Here is a 22,708-nt window from a genome sequence, read left to right as displayed (position 1 = left end):
ATATTCGTGTAATACTCATTTCGTGCACGCTTAACGTTCGAATCAGTCTTATTTATGGTAATAGAATAACATTTCTTTTGTATAAAGGTACCCTTAATTGATAATGTTACAACTGGTCCAGTTCTACTTACCCTTGATCAAGTTTGTCTTATTCCATAAAACTCCTGTGCATGAACTAGAATGTTTGCTGGGTGGTCTGGCTGCTGTTTTGCCACAGGGTGTGTGGGTGACACACACACATAATCGTTGTTTTCCGATGAGCGCTATAATAGGATATTTAATTTTAAACATAGCTGGACATGGATTTTTCGGAAGCAACTTTGATTTATTTATAATTTTTTACACCGACTTAGGCATTATTTTTTTGTTACTAAAATAATTTTTGGATCCGAACAGAGTTAGTTGCTGGCGAAGGCAGGGTTGTTAGGACTAACACGCATTTAAAGTTTATATTGTGCAAATATGATTTTGTTTTATTGATTTCTACAGTTTAATGTCATTAAATTATCACTTGAGTAAATTCGATATTCAGTCCTTCTTTTCAACCTTCATAAAAGTAAGTTTCAAGGACATTTTCACAACAATATTTATTTGCTGATTTACTACATTAGTGCTTTATTTCTCTAAAAACGTCAATTTCTGTGCATTACCGTTAACAGAAAAATATTTAACAATATAAATTCTCAAAAATTTGCATCTTTTAAACAAGTTTTTGGCTCCCTAACTTTGCACGAAACATATCGGCCAAAATAACTGCTTTGGTGGCATTTAATTCCTATATGGTGAATGAAATAAAGATTTCTTTAATTGGATATCTGTACTTAATATCACCTCATATTCATAAATTTTACCTCATATTCGTAAGGTAGCAAGTAGTCCTTGCACCGTTGCAACCACACCATAACATAATCGTATGCGCTTATATCGAATCCAAAAGCTTCGCATTGTGATACCGTTACCGACAAGGTGATATCGGCAATTGTAAAGTTATCCGTTGCAGAAAATTCGTGATCCCTCAACATTTCATTGAACCAATTGAATGCCTCACATAATTTTGCTTTCTTGCTTGCGTTCAATGGTGAACCATGGAAAATAGTGGGAAACTGTATGAGTAAAACAAGAAGGAGTTGTATGTTGCGTTATTACAGAAAACAATTCACGTAGAACTATGTAAAGAAAAATGTTAAAGTTTTTTGGTAAAGTTTATTAAAATGTTTCTTGATACACAATATTTACACAAGTCTCATAGGCCCACTACTTATGATTTACATATGCATATAATATACATAGGTTTGAAGTTGGATGAAAGTGTTGGCGGTGGAGTATTCTGCAATCACCTAATGGCTGCTCATTTGAGTAATAACTTCCAATGAAGTAAATATCGACACCACCAGCCAAGCGGCAATTAGAAGCCTCTGCTGAAGGAGTCATACCCAGTGTTGTGGTTTTATACATTTATATAAAACATGTTTTCATAGGTAAATAAATAAATAAATGATTCAGGGCACTGGACTCGTTTGGCTTCTCTTTCGATCGCATTCAAATTCTTTGATATTAGACTTATCTACGTACTTGGTCAGAGGAATATCGCAGCAAACTACCGGTCGGGTGAGCTAACTAGAGACGGGACTTGTGATGTGGTTTTCCCGCGAAATGAGAATTTTGATATCCTTCTTGTCAACTCTGTGAGTACTGGGAAAGTACACAAACTTGTAAGGTCGAGAGATCCTTCTGGTTCAAAACAAAAAACCTTAAATAAAATTTAATATTCTTCTTAATTGAAGCGATAGCAGCTTACACGATTTTGACCGAATTTAACGAACCTCGCCAGTCGTTTCTTTCACGTGCTAACCGGCGCCAATTGGACACATCAAGTTAAGTCAAGTCCTTCTCCACCTGATCTTTCCAACGCAAAGGAGCCTCTTATACTACCAGCTGGTACTGCACCGAATACTTTTAGAGCCGCAGCGTTTGTACGAGATCCATTCGGACGGCATGACCCAGCCAGCGTAGCCGGTGGATCTTTATTCGCTGCGCTATGTCTATGTTGTCGAAAAGTTCATACATTTCATCGTTCCATCGTCTGCGATATTCGCCATTGCCAATGTGGAAAGGTCCAAAAATCTTGCACAGAATCTTTCTCTCAAACACTCCAAGCGTCGTTTCATCAGATGTTGTCATCATTCATCGCCATACGATAGGACGGGCATGATGAGAGCCTTGTATAATGTTAGTTCTGTTCGTCGAGAGAAGACTTTACTACCCCATTGTCTACTTAATCCAAAGTAGCAAGAGAGATTCTAGGTTGGATTTCTAGGCTGGCATTGTTATAGGTGTTAATGCTGGTTCCTGGCTTGTTAGATGACAGGAGGTACTTCGTGTTGTCCTCGTTCACCACCAGACCCATTCGCTTGCCTCAATATTATCAACATACGCCAACAATTAAACGCTCTTATAAAAAGTTGTGTCTGAGCGATTCAGTTCCGCGGCTCGCACGATCCTCTCCAACATCAGCTTATAGAAGTCAACTGGCAGCGAGTCACACTGTCTGAAACCTCGTTTGGTATCAAACGGCTCGGAGAGGTCCCTCCCAATTCTGACGGCGCTGCTGGTGTTGAGCAAAGTCATCTTGCACAGCCGTATCAGTTTTATGGGGGTACCAAATTCGGACAACGTGGAAGAAACGCAACTCCTTTTCGTTCGATTGCAGCTTTGAAATCGACGAAAATGTGGTGTGTGTCGATTCTCCTTTCATGGGTCTTTTTCCAAGATTTGGCGTATTGTGTATATCTGGTCGATTGTAGACTTTCCAGGTGTAAAGCCACGCTGATAAGGTCCAATCAGTTGGTTGACGGTGGGCTTCAGTCTTTCACACAATACGCTCGCTAGAACCTTATATGCGATATTTAGAAGACTAACCCTGCGATAATTGCCACAGATTGCAGGATCACCCTTCTTATGGATTCGGCAGAGCACACTTAAACTACAATCAACAGGCATGCTTTCATCCGACCATATTTTGCATAAAAGCTGATGCATGCACCTCGCCGCCATGTTTGAATAGCTCAGCCGGCAGTCCGACGGCGCCCGCGGTTTTGTTGTTCTTTTGCCGCGTTATCGCTATTCTCACCTCGTCATGGTCGGGTAGCGGAACGACAGTTCCGTCATCAACGATTGGGGTATCGTAATCTTCACATTCTCTGTGACTTTTTAACAGGCTCGAGAAGTGTTCCCCCAATAATTTAAGATTGCTCTGGATGCCAGTCACCAGATCGTCTTTGTTCTTACAGGAAAACGCCCCGGTCTTACAACCTTTTGCAAGCCGCCGAACTTTCTGGTTTCTGGTCTGGTTCGAACGTTGTTCCTATTGGCCAGCTCCTCGCACTCACGTGTTCCTTTTTTAGCTCCTGGTACCGATCCCACAGCGTTCCTGGTCGTACCAACTGTTTTTTCGGGCTCGCCGGAATTCGATTTCTCCTTCGCCGCGGTACGTAGAGAAGGGGAAATGTTGCTCCAATTCAATATGGATTTATGTTAAACTCACTCTATTTTAAACTGTATCATTTAAGCCACGGCGTGAATTCTCTGTTTACAATGAAATTAGTGAACACTGTTTTGTATTTCATGCTGAGAAATGAAATAACGCAAAATAACTAAAATGTCTGCATACTTTGTTTTTCCATTTTCGCAAAACATTATGAAATATATAACACTTAACAAAATATTCGTTTTCGTATCAAATAAGGCGTGAGTGACTATATATTTGGTTTTTTACCAAAAAATCTGTGTTTTTTATAGACCTGCGTATAGTCTGCATAAAAGTCGCGTCGACTTTGCGATAAAGCGCAGGTAGCCATCAAAAAAGCTAAAGATTCCAAAGCCAATTGCTCCGAAGGTGTCAACATGCTGATGGTGACGGGAGCTTTAAATTTGTACACTGTCATCATACCTGACAAGTGGCTAATAGGGAGAGTGGTGCAGAGGAAACCTGTCAACCATCCGATAACTCTCCTTTTCCCAACCATGAATACGCATGAGACCCTCCTACTCCCGTTCTTTACGAAACATCTGACCCCAGCTACACACCAGCATGGCTTCCAAAGCGCACAGTACCACCACAGCACTTGCCGCCATAAACACGCGGGTAAATAGTGGACAAAACCACTCCTGCCGTAGGAGCGTTGGACCTATCGAAGGCTTTCGACACAGTCAGCCATTCTGCGTTGCTAGATAATATTCAATAGTCGACCCTCTCGTCGGAACTGAAGGTGTTCTGCGTCCTACCTATGTCTTCAACACTCGTCAGTCATATTTCGAGTTCAAAAATGTATATTTAGGAATATTATACAACTATCTCTCCAGCCTTTCTCGTTTTTTCACCACGAGGAATGTCCAGCTTTCCACACTATATTGACGGCGACCTCATTTACGACCTGCACGAAGGAGGTCAAACTACTGTTAAAGATGAAAGTCGATAATACACCAATACCGATAGTAAATAGCCCCTAAATTTTGGTAGTCACCTTTGACAGTTTGCTCTCCTTCTCGGCGCATACAATCGCAGTTGCCACTAAGATCCAAAACCGCAACAAGATCCTGAAAGCGGTAGCACTGAGGGTACCAATCGGTAGCATTTGAGGCAGACAAAAAAATGTTGCTGGCGACATTTAAAACAATTAGCTGGTCGGTTCTGAATTATGCAGCGCCCATCTGGTCGCCTAATACTAGTGATTTGCAATAGAGTAAGCTCCAAACCTGCCAGAATACTGCCATCGGTACAGCCACGGGATGCTTCTTGATGTATCAACTGCAATAAATCCACAAAGAGGCTGCTACGTTTCCGATTAAGAGGTATAGTAAGATGCTCAGAAAGCAATGCCTGCTGGGTTGCTACCGCAAAAATCACCACTGCAGGCATTTGATGGAGTCTGAGTGACCTTCCAAGCGAGTCAGAAGGCGCATCTTAATTACACTGACGAGATCATAGACCAAACACAACCACAACTTCTGGACCAGACAGTTTATAAACAGGCATTAAAAGACATTTATCGGGAGTCTATGACCACCTTCCTAAACTCCCGACCTCCGAATGTCGTCATCGAAGTCCAACCACCACTCATCTCAGACGAAGAGCTTCAGTCTCGTGACATTCCAGCTGCTCAATCACGTTCCGGATATTATAGTAGGATTAGTTCCGTCCTATCCAGAATCGATCCCGACATACTCAACATACATGAACGTACTCCTAATACGATACTAAGCACCTATTCACATGTACCCTTAAACCCACTAATCCCACACCCGTTGCCCTTTGAACCCAACCTCTACATGTTTCCTGTGCCATCCATTAGATGGGATAGCCGATGGCGACCGGTGACTACAGGGCTAGATGAAGTGCTACAACAATAACAGCAATCCACTTTTATACGCATCTACATACATATGTATGTATGTATGAACATAGGCAAATCTTTTACTCACAAAATAATCAAAAGTGCGCGCATACAGGGTGCTCAAATCAAATTGAAGGCGTTGATCGACCATTGCGCGTGTACGCACATCTTTCGGGTACAGAGAATCGTCTTTGCCATAAGCAGCGGCCAGATATTGTAAAATAGCACGACTGAAAACGAGATTTACAAAAATTTGAATCATTCTTCAAAAATGTCTACATAAATAATTTTCCTTACCTTTCCCACAGCACCAGGCCTTCATCATTAAGGGTTGGTATACAATGTTGAGGATTTATGCTCGTAAAATCTGGACTCAATTGCTCGCCCTCCAATACGTTCACCGTCTTTAAGTCGAAATCGACGCCTAATATTTTACCTAACAACAATATACTGCGACACGGCGGACTAGGCGGTAGGTAGTATAGAGTTGGAACCATTTTTGAGCCACCTCTGCTTAGAATGCAATAAACAAATTCTTTAACAATATGCGCGGTCTCATCGAACATTTTTGGTTATATGGTAGGTGTACTCCTACTCGTACTACGACTATTAAAATAAAATGCCTGCACTCTTAACGGAAAATAAAATTTCTCATTGCCACTATTTAAATATTGCATAAAAATTTATACAGCTGTTGCTGTTCCGAGAAATTGAATTTCAAATGTCCTGTTTGAACTGCAATCACTACAAGGCCAATGGGAGTTTAAACACTTTAGACAACAACAATCACTTTACGAGCAGCAATAATTACCAAAGAAATCGATTTGTATGGAATTCATAATTAAATAAAATTTCAAACACTTAAACTGTATTTCTTTCTAAAACGAGCAGAATACGTTGAAATATTTACATATTCACATATGCACATGTGCACGTACATAACTAATATACATATATGTATGTATATATCTAGCCACAATATGTATCAATATGTATTCATAAGCAGTAAGAGCAAAAAGGCGTTTGAAAATGGAAATGTAAGCACAACAAACGGAAAATTGATTATTTAGTTATATTAGTTATTGCACTAGAACTACATGACACTATCCTTGTACATATTGTTCCTAAAACTATGCAACGCATTTCACAGTGCAGTCCCAATACATTAGTCCATCGATTTTGACATTATTTTCCCCGATGTCATTAATTCCCACCTTTTAATTACCGACTTACTTCTGAATAGGTTTTAGCTTTCAAATTTTGCCGAACTCCTTAATGAATTTATTGCTTTACTCACTTGAGTTGATGCACAATCTTGTGCGGCACAACAGCGACTGTATCGATGCAATTACCCAGCCTGAATTATTCAATGGCGTCGGTGTATCCACGCGTCCTTGTCGTATGTGATGATGGGCTTTTGTGATTGATAACTGTTAGCGCTTCTTTGACTCTGCCCACTTTACATTTTAATTTGAATTGGGGTTTGTGTGACGCAGCTAGTGAATAACTTTGTGAACCTTTGCGCGTTAAAAGTTTCTTGGATACAAAATGGCATAATTGCCGCCTTCTGTATTTTTTCTCAATCGTAATAACAACTGTTGGAGATGGTTCCATGGTAGGACGTGTGGCAGGTCGGTCATAACAATTTGTTAGGCTGTCTCCGTTTCGCTTTGGACAAGCGTTGCTTGGCGACCATGTGAATTGCCTACTTAGCTGCCAGGCTTGCACGTTTATTCGTTATTGGCGTGAACTGAATCGAATTTATTAATATGGGTACATATTTAAATAAAAAATGTATTTGTTATTTTCCCTTATATCGATTTTTTAGGCGTTTTGAAGGTCACACATGCATACTACATGCACCCGATATCAATCGCACACAGACAGTTTGAGTTTCGCAAAATGTATTACACACTGACTTATCGGCAAATTTTGATAACTTATTTATTTCTTATCTAATTTTAATAACTGGTTTATAAAACGATAATTCAATCTACGGTAAAAATATATGTAAATATACAAAACAGAAAAAAAAACTTGTAATCTCAAAGTTGATACTTTGTGCACATTTGAAAAACGAAATCAAGAAATACTCATCAAATTTTGGAAATAAGTAATCAGAATTTTTAGAAAATATTCGAATCTGCAGAATTATAGCTCATTAAAGTGCAAGTGAAGTGGTGCGAAAATCGTTGATTTGTAGAAATTATTGGCTGGCCTCGGTAGTCTAGCGCAAATGCACTAGTCAGTCATCCCAGAGGTTGTGAGTTCGAATCGCACGTAATGCACGGTCCTCGCACTTTCCCAAATTTACCTGCTTTCCCTGTTCCTAACCCTGTCTCTAAGAAAAAAAACATCTTAATCCTCAAACACAAAACCTTATCCATTGCTTCCTTACTTCCGCACAATAGTCAACGCATTATTTGCATTGTGACTGCTAAAACAAGCACAAACAAACAGTTACACTTTACATCATTGGCGCTAGCAAGAGGAAGCGGGCAACCGCGGTAATAGCGCAGACACACTCAATTCAGCGAAGTTCTCAACCATCTGTGCGATACCTCTGCAGAAAAATGTGAAGCACAGATGGCGCTCCAAGCAGTAAAGAAAGCGTTGTTCCTAAGGGGGCGTCCATAAATTACGTGAGATGTTTAAGGGGGGGAGGGGGTCGAGTCAAATCTCATCTAATCTTACGTTGGAGAGAGGGGGGGTCTCGGCAAATATCACGCAATTTTTTTTCTGATTGAAACAAAAAAATTGTACATGCTTAAGATTTAATCTCAAGCGTAATCGTAGTATGATTAAGATCATTCACTAATTCGTTCAAAAGAAAATAATTTCATTCATACTTCGACGTTATACATTACTACTGTCAAACCACCATATTTGTTTTATACCAAATAGCTAAATTTAATCTGAATTTGCGGTACAGTGCAGCCCGTCGGTTGTTTTCGCGCCACTATGAGCCGAACGCCCTATCACTCAGGTTGACGTTTGACAATTCCGGACTTTAAAGAACATGACGGAAAATCATTTGCTCCATTTCTAATACGCGTACCGATTCAACCGCTGAATGCCTTCATCATCACGCCTATTGATCTCTATTGCCCAAGTATACGTGATGATTTAGAGAAAATGTGCTGCAGTACATGCGGTATTTACTTGGCATCTATCACAAGAGCTGCAGAGCACAGGCGAGCAGCTCACATTGCACCAGCTAAGCAAGCGCGTATGTTCCGCAAAGTGCGACCCTCACGGATTGTCACAAGACGAGCTAATGAGTTACTGTGCGCAAGCGTCAACGGCTTAGAGTGACTAGATTAGAACGAAGTTGAAGGAGCACATGATTTTACTGAAAATCATATGGACATGTTGGTCCCAATAGTCTCTCTTGAAACCGCGCATGATTCTCCATGGACTGAATTAGAGTAGATATTCTTTTTTTAATCGCAGTAGTTACGATTTAAGTCTTCTATTGTTAAATTTTTATTACACTTATAACTCTCAGCAATATTGATTACTAGTCTTAACTAGTCGTAAATAAAAGCACGAAGCAAATTTTTTTTCTTTTTACAATAACAATCCAACGCGTTTACATAAGAAACCCACATTTTGAAAAATCTCACGTGAGATTGGGGGATGGGGGAGGGGGTTGAATAAAATCTCACGACATCTCACCAGGGGGGGAGGGAGGATTAGAAAATTGAAAAAAACATCTCACGTAATTTATGGACGCCCCCTAAGCAACGTCAGGTGGGTATTTCCACCACTTTGGACTGGTAACGGCAGGCTAATCACCTACCCTGTCAGAAATTAAATAGATTAACGAAACCAACGCAAGACAAGTCTTATTGAGGCCCTGTGCTCCCGAGAAGAGTGAACAAGGAACAAAAGAAAAAAATGTAAAAGCATCTCAGTGAAAAAATTGTCAAAAATCAACTCGAATTCTGAACCACATGAAACTTGCACTTTATTGTATTAAAATTAAATGGGCTACTAAGTTGCATACCTAAATTATGCTAAAAATTGTGCATAGGAAGTTTGAAATTCTAATGAAAGGTTGCTGTATTTTCATAAATTTTGTACAAATTTTGGAACTTTGCGTTATATGTTTATTGCAGAGATTAACTATACATATTTTCGTAAAAAAAAATTATAAAGTTAAAAAAAACACACGCATAAACTTGTCAATAAGTACGTGTGCTATAGTTATGAAACGTACTGTACAGTAAATACATTTTTTGTTTGTCTGCATACGTTTTTTTCATGTTTGTTAGCATACAATTTGTCTAAATAACTATACTTTATATTGTGTTTGCTATTTAAAACTTTTCCTCAAATAAAGGCAATGTGGAAATAAAAAAGAAAAGTAAAGCGACTTATAGCCTAGACAGACGGTGGCGTTAATCGGGATTACATGCGCAGTGGATTCTGATTAAAATTGTAGTGTGACATGCGGTTGTTACGCGGATTAGTGAACAGATGATTTATTTATTTTACAGTTTTATCAGTAAAAGATGGACCGCAGGTTATTAACTGCCCTGATACTAAGAAAAAATTATTTATGAAAAAATCTTAATTGTAATTTCTATACTGCTCCGAAATATCAAAACAATTAATGTAATTTCGAACGTCTTCTTGCTTTTCTCTTTAAAAATTTCATTATTTTTCATTCGCAATAGATATTAACTGTAATTTTTCGGCAATGTTGCCATCGCAAATTTCCCTATACATAGGGCGGGCTATATAAAATTTGCTTTTTGAATCGGCTATAAAAAAACTAATCAATATTTTTTCAAACTTTTTTTTTATTTTGAAGATTGAACATTGTCAGTTATGAATAAAAAATAATATCGTTCAAATGACTGCCACGACTGGCTTTACTGTAGGCCATTCGATCAACCCAATTTTTAAGCACATTTTCGATTGTTTGGGCTCCAATTTCATGAATGGCAACTTCGATTTAGTGTTTTAAAGCATCAATCGTCTCTGGATGGTTCGCATAGCATTTGTCCTTAACGGCTCCCCACAAAAAATAGTCCAACGGGCTTAAGTCACAGCTCCGAGGCGGCCAATTGATATCGGAATTTCGGCTGATTATTCGGTTTTCAAAAACGGTAGCCAGTCGAGTGTAACTTTGGCAGTGTGACAAGTTGCACCGTCCTGTTGAAACCAAATGTCGTCCATGTCATCCTCTTCAATTTTTGGAAATAAACACTCGTTGAGCATGCCACGGTAACGCTCGCCATTTACTGTAACCGCGGAAGAAGAAGAAGACTCACCACTTTGGAAATAGGTTTTCAATATTTCCCAATTTTTTTCAAGCGTATAGCGTCCCATTTCGTAAATGTCAAACCTTTAAGTAAATTATGAACACATTTGACATGTCATTTGTGTCACCATTCTCAAAAAAATAGGTAGTTCAAAAAGCAAACGCTATATGGCCCATCCGTATATGTAAATATACACCCCTTTTTGGGTGTTTGGTCGAGCTCCTCCTCCTATTTGTTATGTGCGTCTTGATGTTGCTCCACAAATGGAGGGACCTACAGTTTCAAGCCGACTCCGAACGGCAGATATTTTTATGAGGAGCTTTTTCATGACAGAAATACATTCGGAGGTTTGCCATTGCCTGCCGAGGGGCGACCGTTATTAGAAACGTGTTTTTCCTAATTTTGGAGATTCGAACCTACGTTCTCTCTTAATTCCGAATGGTAATCACGCACCAGCCCATTCGGTTACGGCGCAGCCTTAGTTGCACTTAATTCCTGAGATAATTCCAAATTAAGTCGTTAATTCCAATTGACGCCATCGTCTGTCTAGGCTATTAATACAAACAGAAGGATATAATAAAAATAATAATAATACATAGATAATAATATAAAAACCACTAATTCAAGAGAGAATAAGCAATTATCATAATTTGTTGTTCCTCGGGAACTTTCAACTTTCGGCGAAACCATTTTTTGTTCCTTTTAGCTTATAGATTTCAACGAGGAAAGAAATGTGTAAACGAAAGATGAAAACGATTTTGAAACAGGTCATATGTATACTTTTCAATAGTTGTTTCAATATCTTAAGCAAACCACCTAAAAACAGTAAACATTTCAATATATTTTTCGTACTCTCTAATTATTCAAGCTACTTTAGTACTATAAATACTGCAATACCCAATAATTTCACACACTACTTATTGAAATGAAATTGCCATGGGTGATCAAACGTTTTGTTATTTCTCATCTTGTTATTAAATGGAAAAGATGCAAAATGGAAATAATAAAATTCAAGTCGTTGACCGCGCACATCCGTTAATTATACCACAAACTTTTCGCAGCATGGTTACGAAAGTCTCTAATTTGCACACATTTTGATTTTCATGTAACAAAGACGATTGTTCCATTCTATTCTTAAAATACTAAGGATGACAGAAAAAAAGAAAGTGCAGATTGTATGCAGCAGGAAGCCACATAAACCCTATGTAGTTTTAAGTCAAAACTTAAACAATTAATTTTTGTTAATTTATCGTTATAATAAATACCTAAAATTGCATTTCGTTATTCCTACAGGCATTCTTTATAAAATAACAGTAAAAGCATCTGATTTCTGTGCCGTACAATAAAATAAGCATTGCATGTACAGTTAGTAATATAAATAAGTATACAGGAGCCTGATTTATGGAATTGTTTGAGGCTAACGCTTTCCTTAATATGTAATCAAAATATTTTACACATGGTAATTGTGTACTGGGATAAGCTTTCATATGCGCCTTAATTTAGCTGTAAATTTTAGGTACCGTTATCCACGCTTTATTTGTCTTTGATGACAGTGAAATGTATGTCACAAAAGTTAGTGTACAGCAAACGATTGATCAGTTAGTATAACATTTATTTTTACTTATTGATTAACCCTAGACGGACATTCTTCGTCGTTTCGACGACGCTCGTTTGCATTTAACTGCTTATCATAATTTCCGCTCATTGTTTTTCTTTAATTTTTCGTACAGCTTTAGTTGTTGCTGAGCTTTAGTTGTGAGCGTCCGTTCATCTGTGCTAGTTGCTTGTAAGTACCGTTTTAAAAAATTTGCGTCGTCGAAACGACGAAGAATGTCTTTTGTGTGAGTTTTGCAACAAAATAATATATCGGATTTTTTTTGTCTTTAAAACTTTTATATAATTCAATTCGACATGACAAAACAAGCCTTTTTAAATGACAAGGAAATTGAGAAGTTTCTTGCTGAAGACGATTACTTATAGTTTCGGATGAAGATGATTTTGCCATTGGCGAGCTTGAGACGGACTTGGGAGAGCTAATGGACGAAAAAAATTCTTCTGAAGAGGTTTCTGCAGACGAAGACGATGTCCCGTTGAATGTGTTGCTTGAAGAGTTTGATATAATTACTTTCTCAAAAAACATATTACGTGGAAAAAACCGTCATAAGTGGTCGACGCAAAAAGCTACGTCTCATAGATATGGACAAAATATTGTACATCAAGTAAGTGGTCCTACTCGAATTGTAACCATGGATAATTGGTTCACTTCAGTCTCCTTGACTAAATCTCTTTTAAAAGAACCATATAAATTAACATTGGTTGGAACATTGCGAGACATACCTCCAGAGAGATAACTCCAGAGATGAAAGTCAGCAAAGGTCGGCACTTCAATGTTCGTCTATGACAACGAACGGACGCTCTTGTCATATAAGCCAAAACCGAATAATATATTTTACTTGTTGTCCTCATGCAATGAAATTTGGAACTGTAAATAGCATGACAAAGACGCCACATATGATCGAGTTCTACAATTCAACAAAAGGTGGTGTAGACACCTTCGACCAAATGTGCAACGTAATGAGTTGCGCTCGAAACACCAACCGCTGGCTAATGGCAGTATTTTTTGGCATACTCAATACGGCTTATATAAATAGTTATGTTATATACACCCATAATATGTTCCAGTTGGGACAGAAACCACTTAGTCGCAGAAAATTTATTAAAGGTTTACACTCTGCTCTCATTCAAAAACACTTATATAAAAGACCTAATGTGGTAACTTTTAAAACGGCAGCTCGACAAAATATACAAAGCGGACTAGTTCAACATCATGAGAAGGCCAGAAACAGTGGTGAGGTATCAGCAAGCAAAAAAAGAAAGATTTGCACGATTTGTCCTTCATCCAAACGTCGAATGGCCAAATCTTCATGCGCGAAATGTCAAAAAAGCTTGTGTGGAGAGCATAAAATTGATCTCTTTGCCTCATGTGCAAAATAAAGTAAAAGACCTATAAAACAGAGTTTTATTTTTAGTTTTAAGCATAAAATCTACCTTTTTAAAGTATTAATGAATTTTAATTTGATTAATATTACTTTTTTGTTGAAGTTTGTCAGAGGCTATGAGCAAAAAAAAAAATTTTTATTGAATATGAATATTTTTAATTTTAAGTTTTATATTATATTAAAATAAATAAACAAGCGTTAAAACTATTAAATAAATATTTTGAGTAAAATACTGCATTTATATTTTATTCTTTTCGGGTGTAGGTGCAATCTGAAGAAAGCTTAAAAAGAGTGGTCGTCGTTTCGACGAAGAATGTCTTTAGTGTACTAAAATTATGAATGTCCTTCTAGGGTTAAAAAAGTTAAAGCTATTAAAAGGAAATAATTAAAGTGAGTATAAAAATTTAGAGAAGTACGTTTTGTATTAATTTTTGCGACATTTTTAGTAGTGGCACCAAGAGGAAAAGAGCTTTCTGATGATTTAAAAAAACTGATTATAAAAATCACAAGCAACATAAATCATTGCGAGAAATCGATTGTTTGATAGATAGGAGTTTTGCTACAGTTCAAAAGTTTGTGAATAAATATAAAAGTGCGGAAAGCACCACTAATAAAGAGCGTTGTGGGCGTCCGCCGCTCTTAAGTCCCAGAGAAAAAAGCTTAGTCGTACGGAAAATCAGGACAAACCTCAAAATAAGTGCCCCAAATTGAAATCTGAAGTTGAAAATGAGACTGGAAAACAATTAAGCACCCAAACTATTCGCTTTTTACGTATTGCTGGTTATCATGGGTGCAGTATTAGGAAAAAGTCCTTCGTGAGTAGTGTCAATCGGAGTAAACGGATTTTATTCGCAAAAGATCATGAAAAATATGACCAAACGTTTTGGAACCAAGTCATATTTTCTAATGAGTGTAATTTCAGTATCTGTGGATCTGATGGCCGTAAAAAAGTTTGGAGAAAAGTTAACGCGGAATTGGATCCAAACAATGTGATGGTTTGGGGATTTATGGCTGCGAACGGGGTTGGAAACTTGGTATTTATCGAAAATATTATGGACCGATATGGTTACTTAAATATTTTGAAAAATATTTTAAAAGAAAGCACTATGAAATTGGGCCTTGGAGGAACGTTTATCTTCCAGCAGGATAATGACCCCAACACACACATCCAACTTTGTACGAGAGTGGCTGTTATATTGTACAATGTGCGAAAACAGCTGAAAACACCGCCACAGTCCCAGGATACCAACCCAATCGAACATTTATAGGGATATTTAAAGCGGCAAATACGTAAACATCCGATTAGAAATAAGGAACAATTGAAAAACTTCTTACAAGAGGAATGGAATAAAATACCACCAGCTGTAACTGAAAACTTGGTGAAATCAATGCCATCACGACTTAAAGCGATTGTAAAGTCTTATGATTATCCTACCAAATACCAGGATTTGATTTTAATTATGTTTTTGATTTCATAACATTAATTTTTATAAAGTTTTTAAAATTTTGTCATTATTTGGATTTAATATGATTTTTGTATTTCATTCATATAAATAAAGCACAATTTTGTTATAACTTAGGTTGTTTGAAGAAATCGATTGGGGGAAAATTGAAAACGTATCCGGTGTATACTTACTTCTGTTACTAACTGTCCATCAGATCGAAGGAAAATGAGGACGATTCGAGAACAAATAAAAATTGTGAATTTGTCACTACAAGTTTACAATCCAACGGCAAGAGAGCGGCTACTATGAGACTTCCAAAAACTATTGTGCCTGAAATATTGAATAAGGATCTTAGACTTCGCTCCAAAGTAGAAAGAGTTCGGAGGTGTGGCTAACATCAGAAGATGGCATAACCGGAGTCATGGCAGCAGTTTACTTACAAAAAAAAAACTCAGGTTGTGTTGGTGATATACGAAAAAGATTACCACCGTATTGCTTTGTTGCCGTATGAAGTGCTACTGATGGTGCTCACACTCACCAACGCATCGTAGTCCCTTTCCGTTGCCCGTAGGGTACTCAACATTGAGCAACACTTGTGCTCATAGAAAACAACTGCTTTCCTTTGGTTACATATTTACACAATACATTTGTATGGGTTTGTGTTTGGTTGTATCTACACAATGTTGCCATTGATATTTTTCCATACACAACATTGCTTTTTAATAAAAATTAAGATTTATCCAAGTTTATTTTGTAAATGATTCCGAAATTTTGTCAAATTTTTTTGTTTGTTGTTTTTTATTCTAGTAGGGGGACATAGCTACAGTCATACTGATTACTAATTTTATTTGTGTTTCAAATAAATAGAAGAGCCAACATGGACAACACCGTGCAGGTCTCATTTTTCGGGAGGGTACACCTCAGCGCCATTTTTTAAATTATTAAAATAAAAAAAAAATAAAAAAGTAGTCTAAAAATTAAAAAAAAAAAATTGTGTGAAAATTAAAAAAAAAACTTTTTAATGGAAATTAAAAAAAAATTTTTTTTTTAAACTTAAAAATAAATATAATATGTTAAAATAAAAAAAATAAAAAAATTCGTTAAAAATCTCGAAAATAATACAACAAAAAAAAATTTGTTTTCACTTTTGCATGTAAAAGAAATGAAATAAAAAGCTTTAAAAAATTAAATAAATACAATTTTAATTTTTCGGAAGGGTAAACTTCAGCGCCATTTTTAAAATTGTTAAAATTAAAAAAAAAATTTTTTTTTCATTTAAAAAGAATATTTTTTTAAATTATATCTTTTTTTTTTTAATTTAAAGATTTAAAAAAATTTAAAAAACAAAAAATGTTAGAATAAAAAATTTTGTTTTTTTTCATAAAAAATTATGAAAATAATAAAAAGAAAAACTTTTTTTTTCATTTTTGTATGTAAAAGAAGTTAAATAAAAAGCCTTTGGCAACACTGCGTGGAGAGAGAGCAATCAGCTGACACGTTTGTACGGAAACAATCCAAACAATCACACTCCAACCGTTTAAGATACCACGGAACGGAACCGGATCCGATGTAACGGTCAACAGTTAGAGAAAATATTAAAAAAAAAACCGCATTTGTCTTGGTTGCCCCTTGTATGATATTACATAGTTATTGAAAAAACTTTTATATTATATTAGCAATTATTTTTCAATTCAGCTTTTAATTCCTAACTCTGTCACCAGATACGCTGCATATACCCAAACATTTTAAATGTTTCAAAAGTAGAAATAAAAATACTGCAGATGTAGCAAAGAATGAGCGCAGAGTAAATTTTGTTTATTTTGTTCAGTGTAAAAAAAGCAATAGGGTGTTGAACACGAAGCCAATTTCAAATACATAAAAAAGAGGTTTTACAAATGGGATCACGTAGTCGGTAAATATTACTTATTATTATTACTAGTAATGGCATTTGTGCATGTGAAACGTGTGTTTTGTATACTTTAATACTATATAAAAATAAAGGCCCGTAGAGAGAACAGAACTATCCACATGAAAAGAAAAAATGAAGGAGTTCCTCATAAAAAAGATCTGCCACAAATAGGAGAAGTAGCTCGGCCAAACTCTTAAAAGGGGGCTGTAAGCGGTCATTATATACTTGTATTTATATGACACGTCGCGAATTTACCTTATATACCAAAAAATTTATCTTTGTCTTTCATTACTATTCATTTGTAGGATGAATTTTTTAAATCCGGTTCTTTTTTGATCATCTCTTTACTTCAAAATTTCTTTTGCTTGGATTAAAAGAATTGGGGCTTAATGAACAATTCGGCATGAGGTTAAATTTAAGTACTTATAAATGGAACGTAAATATAATTTAACAGTCACCAAATGTGTATACAATGCAGTTGTTTCCGCCACATCAGTTTTATTTGGGAAAGAGCCAGTCGGGTAAGCTGTAAGATACTTTAGAGGTGAACATTCCCGAGCTCATTTTACTATTCCTATTGCTTTCGCAATGTACAACAAGAATATGGGAGTATGGGCCAAAACATTAGGGCTTATCAGCGGTTGGTTGATGTCTCTGTGGAAAAGGATTGGCTATTATCATACATAGAAAGCCCAGGTACGGGCTAACCCAACTAGGGTTTATAAGAACCAGAGCCAATCTCTTTTGTCGCACTTTTGGATGAATTTTAGACGTCCGAAATCGCAAAAATATGACCTACTTTGCCATTTGATAATAACAAAATTCCACCAGGATACCACTGTGAACGATCTGTAAACACCAAATGTATAAAGGGCAACGTTGGCATGTATGCCGATTCTTTCTTGAAATGATATTATATTTATTTTAAAGCTAACTTGATTGCCTCGCTGACTTAAACAAACAACTATAGTTCCTAAAATAATTAACACAAAGTTTTAACTCTCAATATTCTTCTTACGATTAGATAGCTGGCTGGCGATAAGTGTCGAGCAGGTTAACACTTTAGTTCGTACAATAGCAGTGTAACAGGGGGGAAAATTTGTTCTCTTTATTTTTTTTTTTTTTTATTTTGCTCGCTCGTCTTAATTGTTTGAGTGTGATGAAAAAAAAAACAAAAACAGTTTTGAACGTGATTTAGTTGATAATTTTACTGAGAATCGAATGAAGTCTACATTAAAAGATTGTAAGATAAGATGAAAATAAAAGTGGCTGCCATTTCTTGGGCGTTCGAGTTGAACTCCTACTTTTAGGTCTTTTTCGCCATGAAATGTAGTTTTAAAGTCTTTGTTTGTAGTCGGTACCAATATACCCTTAATACCTTCAAGATGGTGCAAAAATATTATTTTACTCGTATTTGAAGACGGTATAACTTTTTCATTCAGCGGTTAATACTGTAAAAAATTTGTTTATGCTCGTCAGTGGTCTTAACTCAACGTGAATTTTGGACTTAGGGGCGTTTTTCCCTCTGTGAACACACGCATATACATATACACAATCAAAATACTCGGATCTGGAGAATTGGCACTCCTCTTGCTCTCTTTTAGACACGGTCGTCTACAAAAAGTATGCGGGGATGATAGTGCGTTGTTTATTCATAACCTGTGATTGGATTATACCTTTTTGAAGTCGACAATGGAAACGCAGAATTGTCACTGGTGAGTTCATAAAACGGAAATCAGATGCTTTGGAGTTAGAAATTATGTAACTCGTAGAGAAGAATGCCAGCGCCCACACAGGTTGCTACACCAAGGAGATTTTGGCTGCTGGATTTAAAAAAAAAAATATATATATATATATGCATATGTGGATGGGCGGATGGATCCATACATATATATATACATACATATAAGGATTTCACAATTATGGGATTTTAGTTCTTTGCACGATCGTGAATTATACCAGTTTAATGAGGTATAAGGCCTCTTCTTGTCGCCAAGCGTTAGCAAGTGGCGAATAGATAAAGCAACTGGCAAAAATGAACGTATATTGGCAACGCGAAAATACAGCCGCCTTCAATTACATTTATTTGTAAGGCAAAGATATCAGTTTAATGAGGTATAACCACACTCGCTAGCGGCGAATCTTGCTCGATAACATTGTTGTTGCTTTCGCATGCAAATTTTTCATGAAGAAGTTACGAAAAGAAGAGGCCTATGATGTCATTCAACTTTAAGTAAATACCATGTATACATAGTACCATTAAAAACTCAATTAGTTTTGGAGTTACAGCAAACGAAAATCGGAAAATTTTATGCGGCATCCGGAACACCAGAAGATTTTATAAATTTTTCATAAAAGCAAAGCTCTCGAAGGTTGGCTACTGTATGTGTGAACCTGGTTCTCCGTCTCCGAAACGAATTCGTGTTCAGGAATCGTTCAATAAAGTGTTAGCGTCAGTGTTTTGGCATTCGAAAGGAATTTTTGTTTGTAGATTACGTGCAAACAGATAAAACAAAAAATGCTGAATATTATTGCAACCTTTTTGGTCAGGTGAAAGAAAAAGATCGTAAAGAAATACTCAATTTGCAAAAGGAACATCATCACGGTGTCAACAGAACAATTTGACAATGACCAAAATCCATGAAAGTTCGAATTGTTGGAGCATCCACCGTATTCACCAGATTTGACCCTTAGCGGCTTCCATCTATTTCCAGACCTCCAAAAATGCATGCATAGAATGCGTTTTTCATGAAATGATGGAGTCATAGCTGTGAAATTGTGTATTGATGTTCATTTAGACTAAACTGAATAATAAAGTGTGTACCAAACCATAAAATTGAGTTTTTCTTATCAAACCACAAAACTTATTGAACAACCTGGTATCTCAAGAATATTGTGTAAAATTAACGAAGTTATGGCCAGGCCGGGTTTCTATATCTGCACGAATTTAAAGCGTTTTTCTGAAATTTACTATTTTTTAAGTTCGTTTTCGCCATAACTTAAAATCTACTACACTAATCGTTTGGATTTAAGGCACAGTACTTCCTCATACAATTCATCTGGTATCTTTTTTTAATAACTATTAACCTGCCAATAATAATATATATTACAAGATTTTTTTAGAGAAATAGGTTTTTTGGATAGGAAATACTAAGAAAAGTTGAAAATTTAAAAAAAAAAATCCTCCCAGGGATATCTCAAGAAACATTTCTTTCAACAAATGCCCTTTGATTCTTATTTCGTTCAGGTGATCTTTAGGACTACTAATTGTTCCTTAATGAGTGACATTATTGAAGAAATGGCTGGCGGAAAAAGATTTTATTCAAACGAGTAGGTGATTGCAGAAATGAGTGACTATTTTCCAGACTTCGACAAAATGCTCTATATTAATCAGAGGGGATCAACAAACTTGAACAGCGTTGAACGGAGTGTATAAGGTTTACCCCAAACATTTAAGACTTTTCAAAAACACCCTCGTATACCGCACAACAATTTTTTTCGAGGTGCCTCCGGTGATTCACTTTCACTCGTTCAATTTGCACTGAAAATGAAGGCAAACGTTGTTCAAAAGTTGCATTATTCTAGAAATTGACTAAATAAATCTATATCGACAAAAAAATTTTTAACACATGCTTTTTTACATTTTTACATATTGAAGCATAGTAAATTGAAAACTTTGTAGCAGTTTTTATTGATTTTTTTTTGTCGCACTCTTTCAGCAAATTTGCGATTTGATGTTTTATGTCCGTAGTGAATTTCGAACCATAGTCCAACTGAATAGTACAGTATGCATACAAACACATTCAGTTACGATGGCAAACAATTATATCCATACCTTTAAAAAACGCTGCGATACTAAATTTTTGATGACTTTCAATGGTCAATTTCACTGAAATTACCCATCGAGACAGCAAATTGAATAAAGTTGGCAGTTCATATTACGAATATTTTAAGTCATATATTGCCAACATCTGTGAAGTAATGAGCTGCCATTTTGCATGATTCACACCCATTTGGTATTTTTTGTAACGCTCAGATTGGCAGGATCTTCGATAATTTTAGTTTTCCAGACTGTACATTTCCCTACTTCGCTCACCTAGAATCTCTGTAACCTCCTGTCCTCTTCATAGTATAAATCAAACCATGCTTTCAAACAATCAAGAGCGCTGGCACAACGTACAGGTTACTTTACGACATTTTCAAAATGACGGTAACATAACATGCCAATGCCCATTCTTAGACTATTGTCATCGCATTCTATCAAAATTGGCAGTAGTTATAAAATGAATGATTGAGTGTCGAATTGTTGAGTAAGAAAAAAGAAATAGAGGCACATTAATATCGGTGAGATCAACTAGTTTTATTCCTTCTAATGACAACCGGTGGAATGTTAATGAAACAACCTGTATTTATCACGACAAGAGCATTCGCAAACAACTACCCAGTTCTTAAATATGAAGCTTCTACACAGAAGAGGCGTCCTTTCCTCTTAACCTTCAACGATATATGTAAGTAAGTATGTTTCTGTCGAGTGCTCTTAAGCACGATGTAGAAAATATTCTATCAATGTTCGCTCCTATGTGTACAAATCAGTGGGGCGCACACATCCATAAGCACATTTTGTGCATGTGTTAAAAGGTTAAAAGCTTTTCGCTACACCCAAAAAAATTTGTGCTTGGAAAGCAAATAGAATAAAATATAAGATTTCCCTTTGCATTATTATAAAAATTAATATAATATATTTTTCTTAAGCCTAAAAACGAAACTGCTTTCTTTTTTGGCTTCATTGCAATGCTCTCGTATGTAAAATATTGTGTTGGTAAGGAAAAGGATAAAAAAGGAAAAATATCTCAAATAACTAGCTACTCGTTCCAGTTACTACCGCATTTCATTTTTTAGTTTCGGATAAAAGCTTTCCTTAAAATGTTTCCAAATTCTTTCGCAGACTCCAGAGGTCAAAATTCCATCTGCATTTTTTCTATTTCTGATTTTAAATCCAAATTCTGTTCAATGATATTTTAGCCAGAAGGCCTCTTATGAATTGTTTGGAATATGTTTCAACAACTTCTTGTGTTCTTTTCAAAGAAGGCAATACTCTATTATAAGCATTCGAAGTTTGTGATCGAATCTTTCAATTGTTGACACTAAATCAATAAATAAAAATGTTTCTTCCCAGCCAATGCAAAATTCAATTATTTAATCCGCAAAATTAGGGCATAAATAAATTCAAGCATATTCACTGTAAACGGTCGTGAATCAGGTGATAAGCAAACGTTAGCAAACAGACTTTCATCGCTCACAGCGAGACTAATCTATTCACGGCGATGACATTCGAGCAACAAACATTTTTTTTATATTAAAAAAGTCAAGGGAATGAGAATAGAAGAATGGAATAAATGACAAATATATAAAATTAATTTGTTTCGCATTCACAACACAAAAACAAATTTCCATCATTTCGTTTTACTGGCATTTCTAAACTACAGGCGAAATGAAGAAGAAGAAATCAACTACTCTAATTACGCCTTCGCTCACAGTGTATTGAGAGCTTTTGCCCTGTGTGTGACAAGGCGAGTTGAATACGAGATATAAGAAATTGCGCCTTCCGAATTTACTGTGTCGTCAAGCTCCCTCCCTTCCTTTTGTTCGTATATTCCCGGAGCATGACGTCGCAGCAAATTCAGATGGC

General features: G+C 36.3%; 1 protein-coding gene across 4 annotated transcripts in view; it reads right to left on the bottom strand.

Annotated features, from left to right (window-relative positions):
- Positions 1-568: 568 nt before the first annotated feature.
- Positions 569-22,708, bottom strand: part of LOC128854991 (glutathione S-transferase D7) — a 31,003-nt gene continuing 8,863 nt past the window's right edge. For 2 of the 4 annotated variants that reach the window (XM_054089528.1, XM_054089529.1), the window contains exons 2-5: positions 5,691-5,903; positions 5,482-5,623; positions 852-1,103; positions 569-775 (exon numbers count right to left, since the gene is read on the bottom strand). In XM_054089528.1, coding sequence (XP_053945503.1) covers positions 701-775; positions 852-1,103; positions 5,482-5,623; positions 5,691-5,903 — 682 coding nt within the window. In that variant the 3' untranslated portion in view covers positions 569-700. Of the gene's footprint in view, positions 776-851; positions 1,104-5,481; positions 5,624-5,690; positions 5,975-6,690; positions 6,785-22,708 lie in introns of those variants that run through there. The other 2 variants (XM_054089530.1, XM_054089527.1) reach the window with 2 other exon arrangements.

This window comes from Anastrepha ludens, chromosome 2 (genome assembly GCF_028408465.1).
Source record: "Anastrepha ludens isolate Willacy chromosome 2, idAnaLude1.1, whole genome shotgun sequence".
Taxonomy (NCBI): Eukaryota; Metazoa; Arthropoda; class Insecta; order Diptera; family Tephritidae; genus Anastrepha; species Anastrepha ludens.
Note: the sequence above shows the minus strand (reverse complement) of the source record. Positions and strands in the feature narration are given on the sequence as shown.